Here is a 19,308-nt window from a genome sequence, read left to right as displayed (position 1 = left end):
GGCAACTTATTCCCAAGTTGTGGCTTACCATTATCTTTAACTGATTGACTTGAAAGGCTTTTCTTTATACCGAGAGAGACTTGAGCGATCTCTAAACACTGGAGAAGAGTTATTTTGGTGTGTTAACAGCTGGAGGAAACCACCATTACCTTCTGTCCTCTATAGTCTTTTTCTATTTTATCCTTGAAAAGCATGTTCTACATTTGATGACATTGCGTCACAAAGGTTGACTCTGAATAGGAGTGCAATAACTTATTGTACTTTAATCACACACACAACACAACACAAGCAGGAGTAAATTCATACACATATTTCAAAAGACAGCTTAAAGCCACATGAACTTGAAAAAAAATAACACATTTGAAACTCATACATATCGAAAGACTGTTTAAACACAACTCTGGAAATACAATTTTACCACCAAATAAAAAAAGTGATACACTCAAATAGGCATTGAACTCTCACAAAAATAAAACATAACTAATTAGTAATCTTTCCAAGAGTCTTAAAAACACTTCAATCCATTTTGCATGCACGAAAATGTACATGCACACAACCGCACGCATATTTTAAAAATATTTACTCCTATACTGATTGTCTGACTTCAGTAGTATTAGAAAATGACTAAAAGTGAACGATGACTTCATCACTCAGGGATTTAGTTATACAGCATTCATGACTGAGAGGCTGTTTTATATTCTTGCATTAACTATCCCTGTGTGTTTGCAGGACCAGTAGGTTGAGGGTGTCCGAGGTTCATGGTGGAGGATGACATCGTGGGAGATGTTTCAGTCCAAAAACAATGCATTTCATTACACAGAAGAGAGTGAGTATGTGTAAACCTGAGCTACTGAATGCCAGTATGTCTGCACTTTGCAGAGCAACAGTCTGCATTAAAGCAGAAGACAGACGGGCCTGTCTGTCCTGACACACAATCCTGCAGTCCACAGCCTCCACATGGCTCAGTGTTAATTAAAAAGCCTTCCTTGGCTGGCCGTGCGGCTGTGCCTCGGACCCTGCGAGTCGGGGGCTGCAGCTTTGAGGCAGTGGACTGTTAGCAAAGGGAGAGAGCCAGAGCAGTGTGTATTGAGGAGGAGGGGGGTCTTTGAAAGCAGAGCCATGACAGCTGAGGGGGAAGCATGTGTGAGGCATGTTTGTTTTGCATTTACCCCCTGAGCGCAGCTGTGTGCACTGTCCTTTTCCCAGAACACCGGAACACAGCAGACGCCCTCGCGGCTCGCCCTCCGTCCAACCCCACAGCTAGAGACAGGGGGCCCCCATGTCCACAATTGCAAGGAGACCCTCTCAGTTTAAGTCAGAGATATGTACTCTAAAGACAGGATTATGCATATGCCTTGGATTTGGGTCGGAGAGTAGAACTGGATGTAATTTGGAGGACTCTGGGGTGATCTGCTCTGATGACAGGTTAGAGCCTGAACCCACTTCTCTTACATGCCCAGAAGGGCAGGGAATGTGGTTCAGTTTAGAGAATTAGCGATGGTTGCTCAGCCTGAAGGGGCACTACACAGTATCAGGTTTGCTTATAACTCTTTGTTCTGCCTAAATCAGGCCTTGCTAACAAAGGAAGAACAAGCATAACCTCATTGGCATACATCATCAGCTATTTCTGTCACTAGAAGAGGCCGTTACCAGGGGGAAAGCAAGGTCAACTATTTGAATATTTGCACGATTTGAGGATATGGGTATGATGTGCGCTCAGAGCTCATCTCTGATTCGCCCCCTCTTTTCTCCCCACGGAGAACACACACAAACACAGACATATTGTTCTAAGCCTAGAGTAAACGTGGAGTAATGGCTGTAACCAGGATTCCTTACGGTGACACGTTGGTGGTTTACTAAAAGAGATCCTGCTCAGCTAAAGCGCCAAAAAATTGCACACTATCTCATGACTGTTTTTGTTTCTTCGGGAACTCAAAAATATGTTTTTGGTTAGCCCCAGCTGTCCGGACAATGTTGCCTTTAAGAAGAGTGCTCACTTATACATCTTTATGCAGTCAGCCAGTGTACCTACACCAGGATGCTACCTGATCCCCTTGAGTCTTACTGTTGTCTCACTAAAATGTAATACTGTCATCTTAAATCGTTTAGCAGTATGTTGAACAAATACATGCTTTTTTGTGGAAAATTCGGATGTCATAGTGTCAGAAGGAGGACTTGTTTTGATTTGACAGATATAATGACAGAAAAAGGGAAAGAAATACATTAACGCTTACGGCAGAGCTGCTTTACCATGTGAGTGCCATCCTGATAGTCAAACACAGACGTGTTAAAGTCTAGAAAAGGCTGTTAAACACTGACATCCTTTCAATGTTAAAAGTGTCAACACACTCTGTATCTCCAGCAGCCTCCTCTGTTTCAAAGGTGGCTGCTGCTGGTTTCGCTGTTATTTCTGGCAGAATGACTGACTAGTAGGCACTTCTCTCCTCTAAACTCCTGAGACTAAATGCAAAGGGGTACAGTCATGTCCACTTGGAGTCTGTCCTCCTGAAACAGAGCGGCTCTGTTTGGAGGCTGGCGCTCCCAGGCTCTTCAGCCCTGAGAGCAGCAGGCCTGCTGTGCCCCTCTCCTGCTCCCACTCACCACTTCCTCCTCCATCCCTTCCTCTCCCCGCCATCAGCAGGCTGAGTCAGTGCGGCAGGTGGATCTCTCACCCCGATCACACTAAAACAAACCACATTTCATCTGTTTGACTTTTAAATGCTGGAGGGTGGAGGGAGCCCCTTGTAGCTTTTTTAGCAACTGAAATGTTTTCTTTGAATCTGAAAAGCCGTATGCTGTGAAAGACATGCTTGATGTGAGCACTACCACAGCTTCAGTGTTACTGAAGTAACACACTTCTGCATGTGCTTTTGCTGGTAATAAAAAAGCCTTGTAATTACATAAAACAACTATTTTATATTCTCAGTTTAGCTTCCAGAGATGCTTGCTGAACTTTTTGTCACAAAAAAAACAGTAACAATAATAACACTCAACATTTAAATAATAAGATAAGAATAAAACAGCACCTGAACAGAGAACTACGCTGACACTGAAAGCCCTGTACACACTCTCCTGTATTTTAACAAATAAGTGCATGGATTTGTTTGAAGTTGTTATTTCTAACATGTTCGGCATCTGATCATCTGAACTACATTGCCACTCCTGTTATACAGTAGAGCATCTCTCCACCAAGCTCACCTGCACAGCCATGGCCCCCCCCCCCAACTTATATGACCAAATCTCTTGATGTTCTCTCTAGGAGTAATCTCCACCCATCCAAGTACTTCAATAATTATTGTATTGCAACATTTATGAAGGTAGTCACTGTTGCCTTTTGAGTTTTTGATTATAGTGTCCCCTCACCCCATGCTGGGATTGAATAGACTCTTGAGGGTCCACTAGGTCACCCCATCCAGCAGGTATACACATCATGTGGCCCAGGATATGGCTGCACTGTGCTCTTTGGCCTTCATGCGCAGAGCGGCGATACTGGAGGACTTGCGGTCAGGGTCCATGTTCAGATCGTACGTGTTGATGCCTGAAGCCATGCCAGGATGCCCTCCAAACAGGCTGCCCATGTGACCCTGTCCCACATGACCTCCGGGACTCTGCATGCCCAGGAAATCAGACATCCCGCTGGCAGAGTGGGGGTGGGGGCTCATACAGGCGTTCACAGAGTCGCAGGGCACAACACAGCCCGGCACGGGAGATGCTGCGCTGCTGCCACCGATCCAAGAGGGGTTCTGAATCTGAAATATGGATATGAACATTGTTAAAAAATGACATAACTAAACACACTATATTGGTTGTTCAGGCTATTCACTTTGTCTTGTGTTATACAAGTGTACTGCTCAAAATTCAAAAATGTTTTATTGAATACAACAGGAATCAATGTCAAATGTTCAAAACTGCAGTACAATCCAATGTGAAAGTATGTGTGGGTAGAGACAAAGTGAAGTGTTTATTCTTTCTGTACCTGTGCATAGTTCTCAGGGCGCGTCAGAAGAGGAAGCTCGTAAGCTGTTGAGAAATGTGTTCGGACCTGCTGCATCTGACCAAATCGCTCTCTTTTCCTCCACTTCGCCCTTCGGTTCTGAAACCACACCTGCAGAGAGAGAACGTCTGAATGTCACCTTGCTTGCAGGTTTGTAAAAAAAAAAGTATTTTGAAGAACAAGGCGTCTTTACTTTGCTCTAGAAACAAATTCAGTCTTTGCGTTGGGTAAAAGCGAGTTTTGAATTCAAAGAAAGCAAGATGGAGTGTAGTACCCTTAAAGCTATATGCTTCGACAGGAAGTTTCCCCTGAGTCTTAAGGAAATACTCTTCCATAGATCAAAATCGACGTTTCCCTTAAACACGATACCATGCAGCACCGCAGGAAACTGAATGGTTGAAAATCAGAAAGGATTTCAGCACATCAAACTGTGAACTTATGCTGCTAAATTTAGAGATGGAAATAAAGATGTTAGTCTGTTTAGGCTGAAAACTGTGAAAGAAAAGAAAGCGGGGAAATAACCTTTATAAACATTATGCTGCAACCTTCACTTCACTTCACTAAACAAATGTAAACAGACCTAGTGCCTATCAACTCTTCTTATTTGTTGTCTGACAAGAGCAGGGCTTTTTCTCATGACTCATGTTTCCTATCATCATATTTGACATCTAAAGCTGTCACTTTTGTTTATTGTAAGCATTATTGTGTTTAAATGACCATCAGACTGACCTAAATACTGATGGGCTTTAACCTGATATGCTTTTCTTCAAGTGTCAAAATGTAAAGGTATGTTATACTACTCTTACTCTTTCTGCTTTTTTCTTCCTTCCTGACCTTGCTGAGTTTATGCAACAAATAACTCTCCCTGTGTGACTTGTTCCTTATAGGATTTCTCTTCTTCATATTATCCTCTCGTCGCTGACAAATCTAATGAGGAAATAAGGGAATTGAAAAGTGAGATGCGATAGTAACTGGGGTTTGTTTGCATTTTCAATTTTAATTTCCTGAGGCCGAAAGCTCCTGGCTTTGAGATGCTTCTGCTCCTAAATTAAAGAAGCACACAGACTAGAGGTCGTAATCCTGCCCTCCTTCATGATTTCATACTTCTTCCTCAACTCTCAGGACCAAAAACCCTACACAAGATCACTGTGTTCCTCTAATAAATATTGATTTATGATAAATATACAATAAGATGCTTTTGTAAGGTATCTCTACAGCTCTCATCTGCTCACTGTATGCTTAATGCCGAGTCTGCTGGCTATTAAACAGAGAGAACATATTTTTGTGTTGCACACACAGCGTTGTGACAGTAATTGGTAAAGACTATGACAGCTTAAGTAGCTGGTAGACTTTCAATGAGGCTTTATTTATGTTTCAGCCCCAGAGAGAGAGAGGGCAGGGAAATGCCAAACTGGCCCCAGCAGGAGAGCTGTATGGGGCTGAAAACACTTTGAAGTGAGAGAGCGGCTCAGAGGATTGATAACCCGCCTCTGCTGTCACTCATGTCAGCTTCCATACCAAAGTAAAAAGAAATCCAAGGCTGAGCCTGGCTTCGCTTTCCCAACACCCCCAAAGCACTAATACTATCATGGAAACACCTCTGACCGGTGTTGCTGTTCATTAAATCTAAGTTTGTTCTTTTCCCCCCAGAACACCACCACATCATTTCTTATTTCCCATGTCAGTTGAAGGTGAGTGCAGGACACCAGTGGAGTGATGGAAAAAAGAGAAAAATAAACGTGTTAACAGTTTGAATAAGTATTCTTTGAGTAATTGTTTAACGTCTAATAATGTAAATATTTACCTATTACTTAAGAAACTGAAACAAGGGTGCATTCTTATTATTTTCTAGTAAAATGACTGAAGTGATGAATTGATTATGACAATATGACTCAATTTCTATTATGTTTACTGAGTGATCAATTAATCAAACTCATTAATCTGACAAATGGTTTTGGCAGCCGGACTTGTACAAATAATGGATAGTTTATGTCGTGATTCCTTACCCTTCATAGTTTAAGAAACGTTTTGATGCATATATAAAGTGACAGACGTGATCATTCTAGTTTTAATGCCACTGTTAACTCTTTGTGCCTTGAATCTCATTTGGACACCTGGGTTTGCCGGTGGACTCCACATGTCAGATGCCATCTCAGCTATCTATCTCTGGGCTAACCGAATGGAGAGTCTGAGAAATGTGATGTTGTTGAAACCCCGACCCCTGCCCCCTGACCTTCCCATGTATCTGTAGTGAATATGACTCTGATCTGATCTTACTTTTCTCCCTTTGAAACCCAAAGACTGAAAAAGCAAACAACTCCAGACCCTAACGTTCTTCCAGTGAACGTCCCTTGTTTTTTTGCGTGAGAACCTTCAGACAATGAGGTGTAATATTGCCCTCACGTGCTTTAGCTATTTTTTTTATTATTTAAATAAAAATGCTTGTACATTTGAAAAGTTAAGGTTAACTTTCGAGCAGCAGTAAAAGTTTTTTTTTTAACGTTTCCTCTTCTCCAGACACAGAATTCATGATCTGTGTCTTTTTGTGTGTGAATGCCTTGAGTAGAGTACAGAGCCCTGTTCTCTGACTGACTAGGCATCTTGTGTCTTTTATCTTTTTTAACTTGAGTGTTTAAGAGGGCCGCTGGGAGAGCCAAGGGCTGTAAAGCTGCATCCATCTGAAGCAGGCAGGTCTGTGATAGTGTGAGCCTCAGAGCAGAGCGGCATACCTACAGAGCCCTCAGGGTTGAGTTATAACCCTGCGGCTGCACAGACTTCCTGTGTTTCACTGCAAAGCTTTGCTGGTCACTGTTCCAGCTTGTCATGTAAAAGATTGCTTTCAATCGTGCTCTTATCTCATCCCCTAAATATTGAACTGGCACACAGCAAGAATGTAGTGAAAATATAAATCCCTTGCATGAGTTTAACCAAAAACGATTGTGCCTTAAAATTACCTAAAAATATTTGATATGACTCGAAATATCAGTCGCTAACTCAAAGCTCACAGGAAGGGTTTCACACCTACCCGGGACACCACAGCAGGGACACATTCTTGTCTGAACGGGATGTTAATGAAAGGAAAACACAGCAAATCCAGGGGCTTTGGTAGTCTGTGGTGCACACGTACACATGCACACATAGACACACACATACACCACTCAGAAATGCTGGAGGTCTCGTTCTCTGTTCATCCATTTTTTAGGGCATTACAGCAGTCATGACCAGATTGTATGTAAATCAGGCCAGAAGGTCACTCAACAGTTTTCAAACTGAGAGGATGTGCGCCTGATGCTCGACTAAGACTGGCTAAACTGAAGTCACAAATACAGAAAACCAAAACAGCTCAGGTACAAAGAAAAAGCCATTGAGACGCTCGCATCCACATACAGCAGTCTCATCGTATGCTGATAAAAGTCTGCAAAGCTCTCCTAAAACTGCACATATGAGGCCCAGGCAGCTCCAACCTCAGCCCCATGGGCCCCCTGGCCTCTGTTAGCTCCCACTCCCCCACTCTCTCCCCTCGACTCCCACATTACCAGATATATCTCTCATGTTGTTCTGAGAGTGACGTTATCTCGGCAGAGCTGCAGATGTTGAAGGGTCCATGAGGATGTGTTCTTAAAACATCCCCTGTTCTGTTGTAACAAAGAGCTCTTCACTCATTGATATGACAGCATGTTTTTGCAAATTGTTTTTCTTTTAAATGATCCTCTGTCTTTTATACAATTCTGCTTGTTAGTTGATGTTTAGGTTGCTTATAGCTATACATGTCATGTTGTTGAGTGTCCTGCTTTACCTGCACTCTGGCCTCAGTCAGGTCCGTCCTCAGTGCCAGCTGCTCCCGGGCGTAAACATCAGGATAGTGCGTCTTCTGGAAAACCTTCTCCAGCTCTTCCAGTTGGTAGCTTGTAAAGGTAGTGCGGTTTCGCCTTTTCTTGCCCTTGTTGCTTTCGGCCCCATCTCCTTTGTCCATAGGGCTTAACTCTGTGCCTGGAGGCCGATCGGAGGCCGGCTTCCCGCCCTGATCCTTCGGAGAAAGGTAGCTGGTGTCCATTCCAGGAGGGTCTGAGTCCGGAGCCAAGTCAGAGTCTGTCAGGCCGGAACTGTCTTTACCTGCAATGACAGGAAGGTAAAATGTTAAAATATGTTTCTCGTTGATATTTGATCAGGATTGAAATGATGAGTCAAAACATGTACACAAAGATGTGCATGCAATGCTTTATGTTATGCTGCTATTCTTTAAGATTTAGTCTGCAATGCAGCGTTACCTGATTTAAGCCATGTGTGTGGATTCTTAAAGTTAATAAAACAATAAAAGTATGCAAGGAAAGCTTTTAATATTTCGACCTCAAAGATCCACAATTCCCTCCTTTTGGTGTAAAAAATATTGAAATTGGCTTTTTTTCAGTACTGTCTGTCCATAAGCCAAAATGTGTGAATAAAAACCTTCTGGGAAATAGAGTTTTTAAAATAAAAATGCTTTTGATTCATTAAATGTGAAAACATGAGTGACATAAGCAGGGAAAGAGGATTTACACCGTGGGCCTTTTTCACCGTTCTGTAATTACTTTCCATATTGAATGCTTTTCACAGATTTAAAACATTTGTTTCGAGCCCTTTATTTTACTCCCTGGTAATATTCTTGCCTCTGGCAGTATATTCAATACTTGTGATTTATTTGTAGGATCAGCATAATAATTCATGGAGTCTGATGGGGTGGGACAAAGGAATCTCTCGCTCTTTGTGAGGAAATTCTGTGACAGTTACGAAATCTGGCTCGCGATGCTGAGTGTGTGTGTGTCGATTTGTTTTTCTGTTTCTGCCTGTGTAATGGATGGCCTGGATCACTGGCTGCTTACAGTCTCCAGTTGTAGTTCGTAGATCATTCTGGGATGTGACGGGGAATTGACACCCGCGCCCATAATGCGAGAATTACAGAATATTTCATTTTTTTCACCACACACGCACACACATGCACGCACACACACACATACGCACGCACGCACGCACGCACGCACGCACGCACACACACACACACACACACACACATGCACACTTTCACTATGTCCTGCATTTGGTTAAGGTCTACTATGTGGCTGCAAAGTCAGCTGGCAGCAAGACTGTCGCAATTAATTTGTCGGGGAGCATTTTCTAACCACGAAAGAAGAGACAGCTCTGTCTTTGTACTCTCTCTGTCTCTCTCTGAGACAAACACACTTGCTTTCTTCACATCTGCGGATTAACTGTGAAACCTCAGGCAGCTCTCTGATCATAAATTTCCACAGCAGTGTCTCTGCCAGTGTTTTTGTAGAAGCTGGCAGCTCCTTTCGCCCTGCTGCTGCCCTTTACTGAACTAACCAGTTTATACATCTTTGGATTAATACATATTCAAATTGAAGAGGATGTGATGCTTGAAAGTCTTTATTTTCAGGCTGTAATGAGGCCTACGAGCCCTCTCTCTCTGGCTCAGTCTAGTGGCAACTCACAGCCCTGCAGTTTTCTGTTCCTTTTACACCAACTGAGGTGAAGTTATTTTCAGGATCAAGGCGACTCTGCTCATCTGCTCGTCCAAACATTTGTCAGGTTAGAACCAGGAGGTGTGTGCGGTCATGTGAGCTCTGAGTGCACTTCTCAGCACTCAGTCAGCACAGAAGATCTCACAAATATACACACACACACACACACACACACACAAAAACCCACACCCAGTGATCTGCAACTCAGAGCCATGTTGGGTCATGTGTTGCGAGGTGAGGTGAATAGATATCGTGTGAAAGACTCTCCTCACAGACACATGTGCAAACGTTTATATTTAAAGTGCATCTTTTTGTCAACACGATACATTTTGACAAGATATTTCACGAGTTATATTACCAAATAATGTTGATAAAGGTACAACTACAAATACATGTATGTGCATGTAACAAAAGGAGAGTGATAGAATTAAACAAATATAGCTTTTTTATTTCTCTTCAAGTCATTTTTTTGTTGTGTAGACCTGTTTGTGGTTGTGGGAGAGCTGAGCATGCAAAAGCCTATCGTTAAATACATTTAAGGAAATGATTTCATTTTGTCTTATTCTTGCAAAAAGAGTAAAACCTGAGTTACATTCTGAATTCTATTTCAGCTCTGAGAACCGTGGCTCTCGTTTCTGAGATGTTTTGCAGATGTTACAGAAACGGACTCGAGCTGAAGATGTTTTTGTGTTAGACTGCTTGCAGGGGGTCTAACGGTCGCAACATTGCCTCGGTGTCCGTGACTAACACATCCTGTTAGGCTTGAAGCGATCAAATGTGTTTTATCCCAGCATAAATACTCTCTAGTTATTTCATCATATTTCCCTGGCCGGCACCCACGGTCCCCACAAGGCAAGAGCTGTCAGGCTGTTTGGAATCATGAGGCCTCGCTCTGATCAAAGACCATTGTTTACATCGCATGTCACTGATGTTTTTTTGGCAGGAGTGGGATATTGTGACAATCTCTAGCTTGTTATCCATACGATCTGCCGTAGCTGTGAGGATCACCATCAGTTCCTAAGGTGAACAGCAGTGGGCCCTCCTGTAGGGAACACCATATGTACGAAGAGCATAGGAGAGTCTTATTGTCAGGGTATCATCTCTGTGGACAGAGTAACTATGAAAAACATACTCTGCGTCAAAACCTCTATCTCATTGTCCATGAGTACAAATAGCTTTTTCCTTTATTGGACAAAAGATAGTTTACACCTGCACTTCCGCATGTATTGTCTTTATGTGTCCCAAATAACACGACAAACCAACCAAATGAAATGTATTTTCAGATAAATATGCCAACAATACGTTTTGGAGCTGCAGCAGAAGGCCTTTTTTCTCTGCAGTGGACAACAATATGTTAAAATGATTGTGTTTTAGTGAGGAAAATGTAAGACAAATGTAAAAGTTGTGATATCGGGATATATAAATAAACTTTGATGATTGATTGCAGAAAGAGAGGAGACTCTGCAGCTTTGTCTGCTGGGCACAGAGCATGTTCAGCAGAAAGTAAATTCACAGAAACACTTGAGAAAAAGATATTTAAAAGTCAAATTAAGTGTATTTTAACATTGATTAACATGCCGAGGAACTTCCCATGTGAACATCAGCACCAAAATGACGTTCGTATGAATCAGACAGCAGACAGCTATTAAGTCACAGTTGAAAATAAGGGGGCAACATCAAAGTGTAATTTAACTGGTTGTAAAGCGACAGGGCACCTTCACTGCATCTTTATTGACGGGGATGGCTGGGGTCAGCTCATGGTGTTAAGAGTAAACACAATAAATTACACTCCACACAGCGACTGGGAGAGATTAACAACATGTTGGTCTCACTCAAAAATAAATATCTGAAATAAAGGGAAGCCCGAACAGCGCAGAGAAAATAAATGGAAAAGGAAGTTTGTCTAGCTAAATGTTGAAAACACACGAAAGGACATGCATGAGCATAGTACTTGTTTGTACACGTTTCTGGGCTTTGTTTTTACTGATTTATAATATGGATTGTGATTTAATATGAAGATTTCAACGAGGATAACTCTAAAGTCTTACTTGGCTGGCTTAGACACTGATACTCAATGCTGTGTGCGGACTGGGAAACCAAGACAAGGAGAGTATGAAGAAGAAAGGATATTTTATGAATCCCTTTGGGGGTTTATGATTCTAATCCAAAACATTTCAGAGGAAAATATTAGTTTTAACTAAATTCACCAGACAGATGAATTACGTTCCTAGTAAAACTTGCAAGACTGGTCAATTCTGATATATTAAACTGATAAACACTAGTTAAATATTGTAAAATTCATTTTTATTTTAACCTGCAATGACTGATTGTTTTAGCCTCTTGGGGCCACACATATTATACCTTTTATAGTTGATATATTTGTTACAAACATTTTTGATTGTGTTAGCTCGAGTGGGTACCAATTTATGTTGCAGCATAAAGTATATGCAGACACTTATAAAACATGTAACATATAAACAGATCTTCAAACTATAACACAACAGAGTGGCACCAGACTGAAAAAGGAAGTCCTACCCTAGATTTTAGAGGTGGGCCGTGCCACTTCATGGTCACATGCCCCTGCAACCAGTTGCTTATTTACACATCCGGCAGTTACAGGACAAACATTGTCATTGATTTGAAATTGTATCTTGGCCTTCTGATGAATGAGAGTCCTGCCTTTTGGCTCTGTTTTTGGTCTCCACCAATTCCTGAGAGAAATAACTGCTGCTAAATGCCCCACTATCAGCAGATATTGGCCAACCTGGATTGTCTGCTACTTTATGCTAATCTGATAGAAAGCAACACTATGAGAGTGAAGACAGTGAAGCAAAGCAGTAATGTTTTGGACAGATACACAATGAGCTAAAAACCCACTATAAAGCTCTGTAAAGCCCAGAGGAGCCGCAGATTAAGATGATAATTCGCTGTAGGTTCATCACTACGATCACATTGTCACAGTGTTAACACATTCATACATTGTTATTATAAAAATAGCTGCTACAGCCGATTTAAGTGAAGGATAAAACTTCTTCCAGCTCCACTGAAGATGATGTCAAAGTTTCTGACCGCCTGTTATTGAAATCCAACCTTGTCACTTTTAGAAGTACAAATAACACGACTATGAATAGCTTGGCACTATACTTGTTGGTGTGGTGTCAGGTGCATTCATCAACACATTTTGGTACAATAACCACACACACACACACACACACACACACACACACACACACACACACACACACACACACACACACACACACACACACACACACACACACACACACACACACACACACACACACACACACACACACACACACACACACACACACACAGGTCTTAGAAGCCACTGCTGTGATTTGGAAACGCTCAATGTGACTCACAGACAGAACCTCGGCAAACATTACGTTTTCGTTTTTTTTTTCAACAATACATTTTCTTTAGGTAGCCATTCACTTTGAAATTCAATTCCACTGACCGAGCAGAGCAATGATCCTCTCAGCAGGCTGTGAACAATTCATAGACTGTGAAAAAAAAGATCCATAAAGCCAAAGACTGATAAATCACCTCTCACGCACACTTTGTCTCCCCCGCTCTCTCCCCCTCGGACTCTCTCTCCCCCTCGGACTCTCTCTCCCTCCTACCTTTCTCTCAGAGTTTGGAGCAAAACTGAATTTCCTCCTGAGTGTTTTTTTGCGTGCAAGGGCATAAAAGCAAAGTTACTTTGCTAAGAAACCAACAACTCAACAACATGCGCAATCACTTTTTCCTATACCAAAGATCCAACTTCCAAAGAAAACTAAAGATGTCAATCCTAACAATGTGCCATTCAACAATTTAAGGTGTAACTGTCTAGTATTAAACTATTAAAATACGGAAAACAAACAATTAATTGTAAAACATAACATATTGAAGTAAACTTTGTAGAGATTCCTGAGCATTTAAACTGTAAAAATATCATGGACTGTCAGTTATTATTATACAAAATAAAAAGCACAATAGCTGCTCCTGAAATAAATCGTTTTTTACTTCATTTATGTGTGTTTGTTAAAATATATGTTTAAAATCCTGTGGTCAAGCAAGTTACTTTTCAAAAGAGTTTCAAATACTTTACAACTTAGACATGATAAGACATTGGTGAAGCCCCATGACTGCACACAAGGAAGAAATACCTTAAAACCTTCAAAGTATTAACTTTAAAAGGTTGTCCTTTAATGCTGAAAATGTATGAAAAGTGTTTGGCCTAACATGGACACCATATATAGTAAATAAATGTGAAGTGAGGCGAAAAAAGTCACCTTATTGAACCGACATGCAACAGATTAAAAAAGAAATCTCCGATGTGCCGTCCTCCACGGTTGTTTCTGTTTCAGCGTTCAGTTTACATCAAGTGGTGACAAAGAGGAAGTCCTGGACTACGAGCCTTTCTGCCCTGCTGCTCTCACTCGGCCATGCAAACTGAGCCTAATGTGAATTGCACCGCCAAACTTTAAGCTAAATGGTAAAATGATCCTGAGTCCTTGTCACCTTCACTCATGTCATTGACTTGCTGAAGTGTGCCTCAGTTGTCTGGGCTGCATGGCTGGTTCCCATTACTCCCTGCTCCAACCAATCTACACAGACGGCCATTACAAGGGGCTGAAATGGTTGCTCTCGGTCAGTACAATTGCATCAAATTCTTGCTTTGCCCAGGAAATAAATTATGGTAAAAGCAAGAATAAACTACAGCCTTGTATGTCTTTGAATTATACCAGCAGTGTGTTGTGTGTGTCATTATCGTGCAAAGTCACAAGCTAAAAGGCATGATCCCCCCATAATTAGGACTACAATTCAACACTTGAGCAACAACAAAGTAACATCCTTTCTCTTAATGGTGCAGTTAAATGTCTGCTATGTAAAACTGGACTCCAAATGTTTCAATGTGCTTGTCTTTGACACCAGAGAGTCTCAAAAAGGGGGTTTCAAATGTTCTCTGCTGTGTGCGTGCAGGGAAACTCGCCCTGCTCTCCAAACAGATGAGGGCAGGAAAGCCGAGCTAAAGGTCAGCACCCGCAGACACTGAGGGAAGACACGGAAACATCAAAAGAGTAAGCGTGTTGTCTCTGGATGATCACAAAGTCTAAGGTGGCTGCTTTAAAGACTATGAAGTGACCGAGTAAATCATCCTTAGAGCCTTATTCAACAGTCAAGAAGTCCGGTTTGACTATCTATATGTTGATGAAGTAAATATGTCATTGTTTGGTGGCCTACATTACTTTTTTGACACCCAGAAACATTTCTTTAACTTAAGTATACTTTTGAAAGATTTACTTTAGAATGTCCATCATTCAATACTTATTATTACAGAGATATATTGCATTTGTTTTACTTTTCTGCATTCATTTGATAGCTGTTACAAGTAACAAGTGAGCCTCCAGATCAATTTATTATAGACATTTTTTTTTTTTTTCAATGGTGGTGCTCTTAAAGATATAGTCTAACATGAAAATGCTGCAAATGCCAATAGGCATGTTTGCACTTAAACTCTCCACATTGATTTCTGATGCTTTAAGTACATTTTGCTGGTATATTTGTGTACTTTCACTTACATAACATTTTACATTCAAGACCTTTACTTTTTATACATATTTATTATATTGATGTATTGCTAAATTAAACAGCCTGAACACTTCTTCCATCACTGTAGCAAATAGTTATATGGCGAACACTTTAAACACTATTTAAATCTTTAGACTTAAAATGTATTTCAATCTGATGCTGTCCAAAAAACTGCCTTGTAGAATTCATGCATCAACACATGATCAAAAATGTGGAGAGATGAAGAAACCATATGACTGTTTTGGTAGTGAATCTAAATGTTTATAAGACAGACAAATATGACTGTTTCCAATACGCAGTTGCTTCAGAGAGCAGTCATCACCTTCGAGTAAACAGATAGAGACAGAAATTATAAAACAAAGCCGTTTTTTTTGACAACTTGAATCTAGCCTGCCATATCTGTTAATTACAGGTTTGATTAAAGAAATGACTCAGGAAGTAAAATATGCCAACATTTTTCGGTGAACACATCAAGAATCATTTACCAGTCTTTTCCTCTGCTATATTTTCAGCATATTTTACTTCTGCCTTCAATTTATGTCAATAAAAAGATGAGTTAACTAGAACCTTCAGTCTGGGATGATCATAAGGAAAACTGTCACGAGGGGTATGGTAATTTTAAAAGACTCTATATGTGCATAAGTTACATCTAAAGAATTATAAGATAGGTGATGTAAAAATAATTATACAAATATAAAACGTTCCTGTAGCAAGCATGTAGAGTCAACGGAGATTTACGAGTGCCAAGTGACTCTGAGCAGGGAAATAAAGGCAAACAGTGGAGTTTGACATCTGAGTTGCGTTAATGCCAGAGCTCGTCTTCTCTATAAGCGCCGGGATGTTTTTTCCTGCCTTCCCTTCTGTGATTCCGGTCGTTATATTTACTCCGTTTTGATTAAAGGAGAGTGCCAATATTGTAAGCAGACCTGACAACTAGAAAAAAAGAACAAAACATCCAAAAGAATCGATAAAGGAACGTAAATTGCATTTAACTGACAACCTGCATTGATACATTTAAGTAAAAGCCCGATGGAAAAAAACACACAATATAAATGACATGTTATAATCTCGCCCCTTCGTGTTCACTGCTGAAATGCAAACACGACCAACTCTCTCCGCGAATATTGATGTTTTATTCAAAGAAATCCTAAAATAGTAGATATTGGAGAAGATTGGTGGATATTTAAATAGAATTCGTTAACTGTCTAAAATGTGGACTAATAGGCCGGTTAGTGTATCATTCGGCTAATAACTGTGGTTTATTTAAAACATAATATAACATTTATACTTGGTGTTGATTTACCGGATCTATGTCAAGTTCAATAGGTAATAAAAACAGCCAATTAAAGACCGGAGCTTTAGAAAAGTTTGATCTCTGCAGATGGAAAGGCTTTTTTCTGCAGGCGGATTTCTAGAAACGGTCAAAACATCGTTAAAGTGCTTCCAATAAACATTTCAGTGTAACTCTGATGGACTGGCGATTCGATTCAAATCAATGAAAAATGGGTAATGGATTCATGCGTAAAACATATTATTATTATTATTATTATTATTATTATTATTATTAAATGTCATTATTTATTTTTTAATACATTATTTTTACTCGCTGTTTTTTGGCGTACAGGTCTACCATCAGTTAGTTTTGTAGGGATTAAACAGGGGTTCCGACAGCACAATATTCCTCATCATGTCAGTATTTAGTTCTGACGATATCAATTATTTCCCGTAGAGGTACAACAATATGTATGGATTATTTTTAGATGAACCGGAACACATGTTAATACTCATTGCAGACTAAAAGAGTGAGAGATAGATGGAAAATAAATCTCGGCCTCTGTGACTTTATTCAAGACCATGTATTGTCATGATCTCACAACTATACACGTTTAGAGCATTTGTTTTCAAACAAGTAAAAAAAAGATTTCCGTTCACGATGCATAAATCCGCTTTGAAGGATTTTTATAAACCGTCCGTTTAGATCTCTTACCTTAATAAACCATAGCCATGGTGATGAGATTTGCTCCCTTTTTTCTTAGCTCTTAAACACAACATATTCAGTCATTTTTGGAGACCGGCTTCTGTTTGTTTGATTGTTATTCTTGTGATTATACCCCTGATCTTTTGAGGGCAAAAACTCAACACATTAATTGGATTTACAATAGGGCGGAATCGACTTATTGTCTTAAATCATATCAAACAAATAATCGTCTTTGTGTGTGTGTGTGTGTGTGTGTGTGTGTGTGTGTGTGTGTGTGTGTGTGTGTGTGTGTGTGTGTGTGTGTGTGTGTGTGTGTGTGTGTGTGTGTGTGTGTGTGTGTGTGTGTGTGTGTGTGTGTGTGTGTGTGTGTGTGTGTGTGTGTGTGTGTGTGTGTGTGTGTGTGTGTGTGTGTGTGTGTGTGTGTGTGTGTGTGTGTGGGAGAGCGAGAGCGAGAGAGCGCGTTAGGCAGGTAAGGTTAAACCAGCTGAATTCATTTTCCCACGATGACAAAATGAAGCTCCTTTACGCATGTCAAAGCTTAACACTACAGTTTTCATTATGGTTTTATGTGTGAATCCAGTTAGGAGGGAAATTGTATTATTTTAGGTAAACGCTACTTCAAAGTGGCCGCTTGCCTAACGAGGGTCAAAGTTTTATTTACACCCTCATCATTCACCCATTACAGTAGCGTCTCCGAGCAATTAAATATAATTGGAGCCAATCAGGCAGAACAATGAAATTAAAATATTATCAGTTTAAGGCTCACTATTTGTGCCATCTGAAAACCTGTTAATTCAATTGTGCGACTGAGCTCCAATATTAAGGATTGTAATGTATTATCGCATTATATGCGCCCTAATTTAATTTTGATGGCCAAAGGGACAATTTGATAGTCGAGAAGATTATGCCTCTTCTTAACTGCGTTACGCACATAACTGCTGGTCATGACGTTAAGAGCTTAGCTGTCCGGTGCACTGCTGCTCGAGAGGAAGGTTTGCAGCTGCATTTTAAGCATCTTACAGGAGACAGGAAGAAGAAAACATGCATTTTTAGAAGCACCAAGCCATTTGAAATATATTTGTTTGTGTGATAATATCACTCAGAAGGTAAATATCGGACACGGTAGCCTACGACACATCGCGGTCCTGTCGATTTCCATTAATTCATTCCAAACGTCCAAACCACTTCAGGCTATCTGTGGATTCTAGTGGAAACAAGTGGATCAACGATGAGCCATATAACGCTGATGAAAGGTTAGACCACCAGACTGCCTCGAGAAAGCATCCTACGTTATAAAAACAACTTTCTGCTACATAATAAGTGACAAGGGGAAGTGAAAGTAACTCAGTCACATCTTATGTATTTTTGAACTCACCATAGCCGGAGATGAGCGCTCCGTTGTGTCCGCTGTCCTGGTGCAGTTTGTCCTCCTCGGGGGGTGTCTTGCAAGAAGACCTCTGCATGAAGAGGTGGTATTTGCTGAAAGTGCCTTGCCCAGCTGCGGCGGCATCCAATGACTGGCACTCCTGCTGGAAGGGGCTCCGGGACTTTTCTCCGTAAGCCTGACCTTTGTTGGGCAGGAAGGCAGTGGGGCTGTATTTGGTGTCAGAGGCTGGGAATGTCCTAAAGTGATCCGTCTGGAGATCCCTACCTTGCACTGCAGAGGGGATATAATATGAATCCATGGATGTCATATCGCTGTATGAAACGCAGGTCTCGGCGTTCATGCTTAAAAACACTGAAGGGAAGAAAAAGACCAAACTTCTCTCTCTCTCTCCCTCCCTCTCTCTCTCTCTCTTGGAAAGGGAAGCACAGACACCCCCTCCTCTCCCTCTACCTCATACAGATGAACACACACACACACACACACACACACACACACACACACACACACACACACACACACACACACACACACACACACACACACACACACTGCAGCACACACCGCAGCTGGGTTTGGTTATACAACGATTCAGATCTTTTCCAGGAACCACTGTCGTTGACCAAACACTCCAAACTCCCCCTAAGATTTTAGCAGAGTTACACAAACCCCTCTTTCCTCAGAGGATGGAACCCAGATATCCTAGCTTCAAGACCTCTCCCAAGTGATTGTGCCGATGACATGAACGAGTTAGGTCACTTATTAGCTGAAGAAAAAGAAAAAAAGTTGGCAAAATAGGGGCGGGGGGCTTAACCCATGACATTAATGTAATTTG

At 41.0% G+C, this 19,308-nt stretch overlaps 1 protein-coding gene across 1 annotated transcript; it reads right to left on the bottom strand.

Moving 5' to 3' along the window:
* Window positions 1–243: 243 nt before the first annotated feature.
* On the bottom strand, window positions 244–18,862 carry alx4a (ALX homeobox 4a). The gene is made up of 4 exons (XM_079665196.1): window positions 18,465–18,862; window positions 7,791–8,107; window positions 3,977–4,105; window positions 244–3,749 (listed from the first exon to the last, which is right to left on the bottom strand). The coding sequence occupies exons 1-4, from the start codon at window positions 18,814–18,816 to the stop codon at window positions 3,429–3,431; spliced, it is 1,119 nt and encodes a 372-aa protein (XP_079521322.1). The 5' UTR covers window positions 18,817–18,862; the 3' UTR covers window positions 244–3,428.
* Between the last annotated feature and the right edge of the window lie 446 nt (window positions 18,863–19,308).

This window comes from Notothenia rossii, assembly GCF_949606895.1.
Source record: "Notothenia rossii genome assembly, chromosome: 2".
Classification (NCBI taxonomy): Eukaryota; Metazoa; Chordata; class Actinopteri; order Perciformes; family Nototheniidae; genus Notothenia; species Notothenia rossii.
Note: the sequence above shows the minus strand (reverse complement) of the source record. Positions and strands in the feature narration are given on the sequence as shown.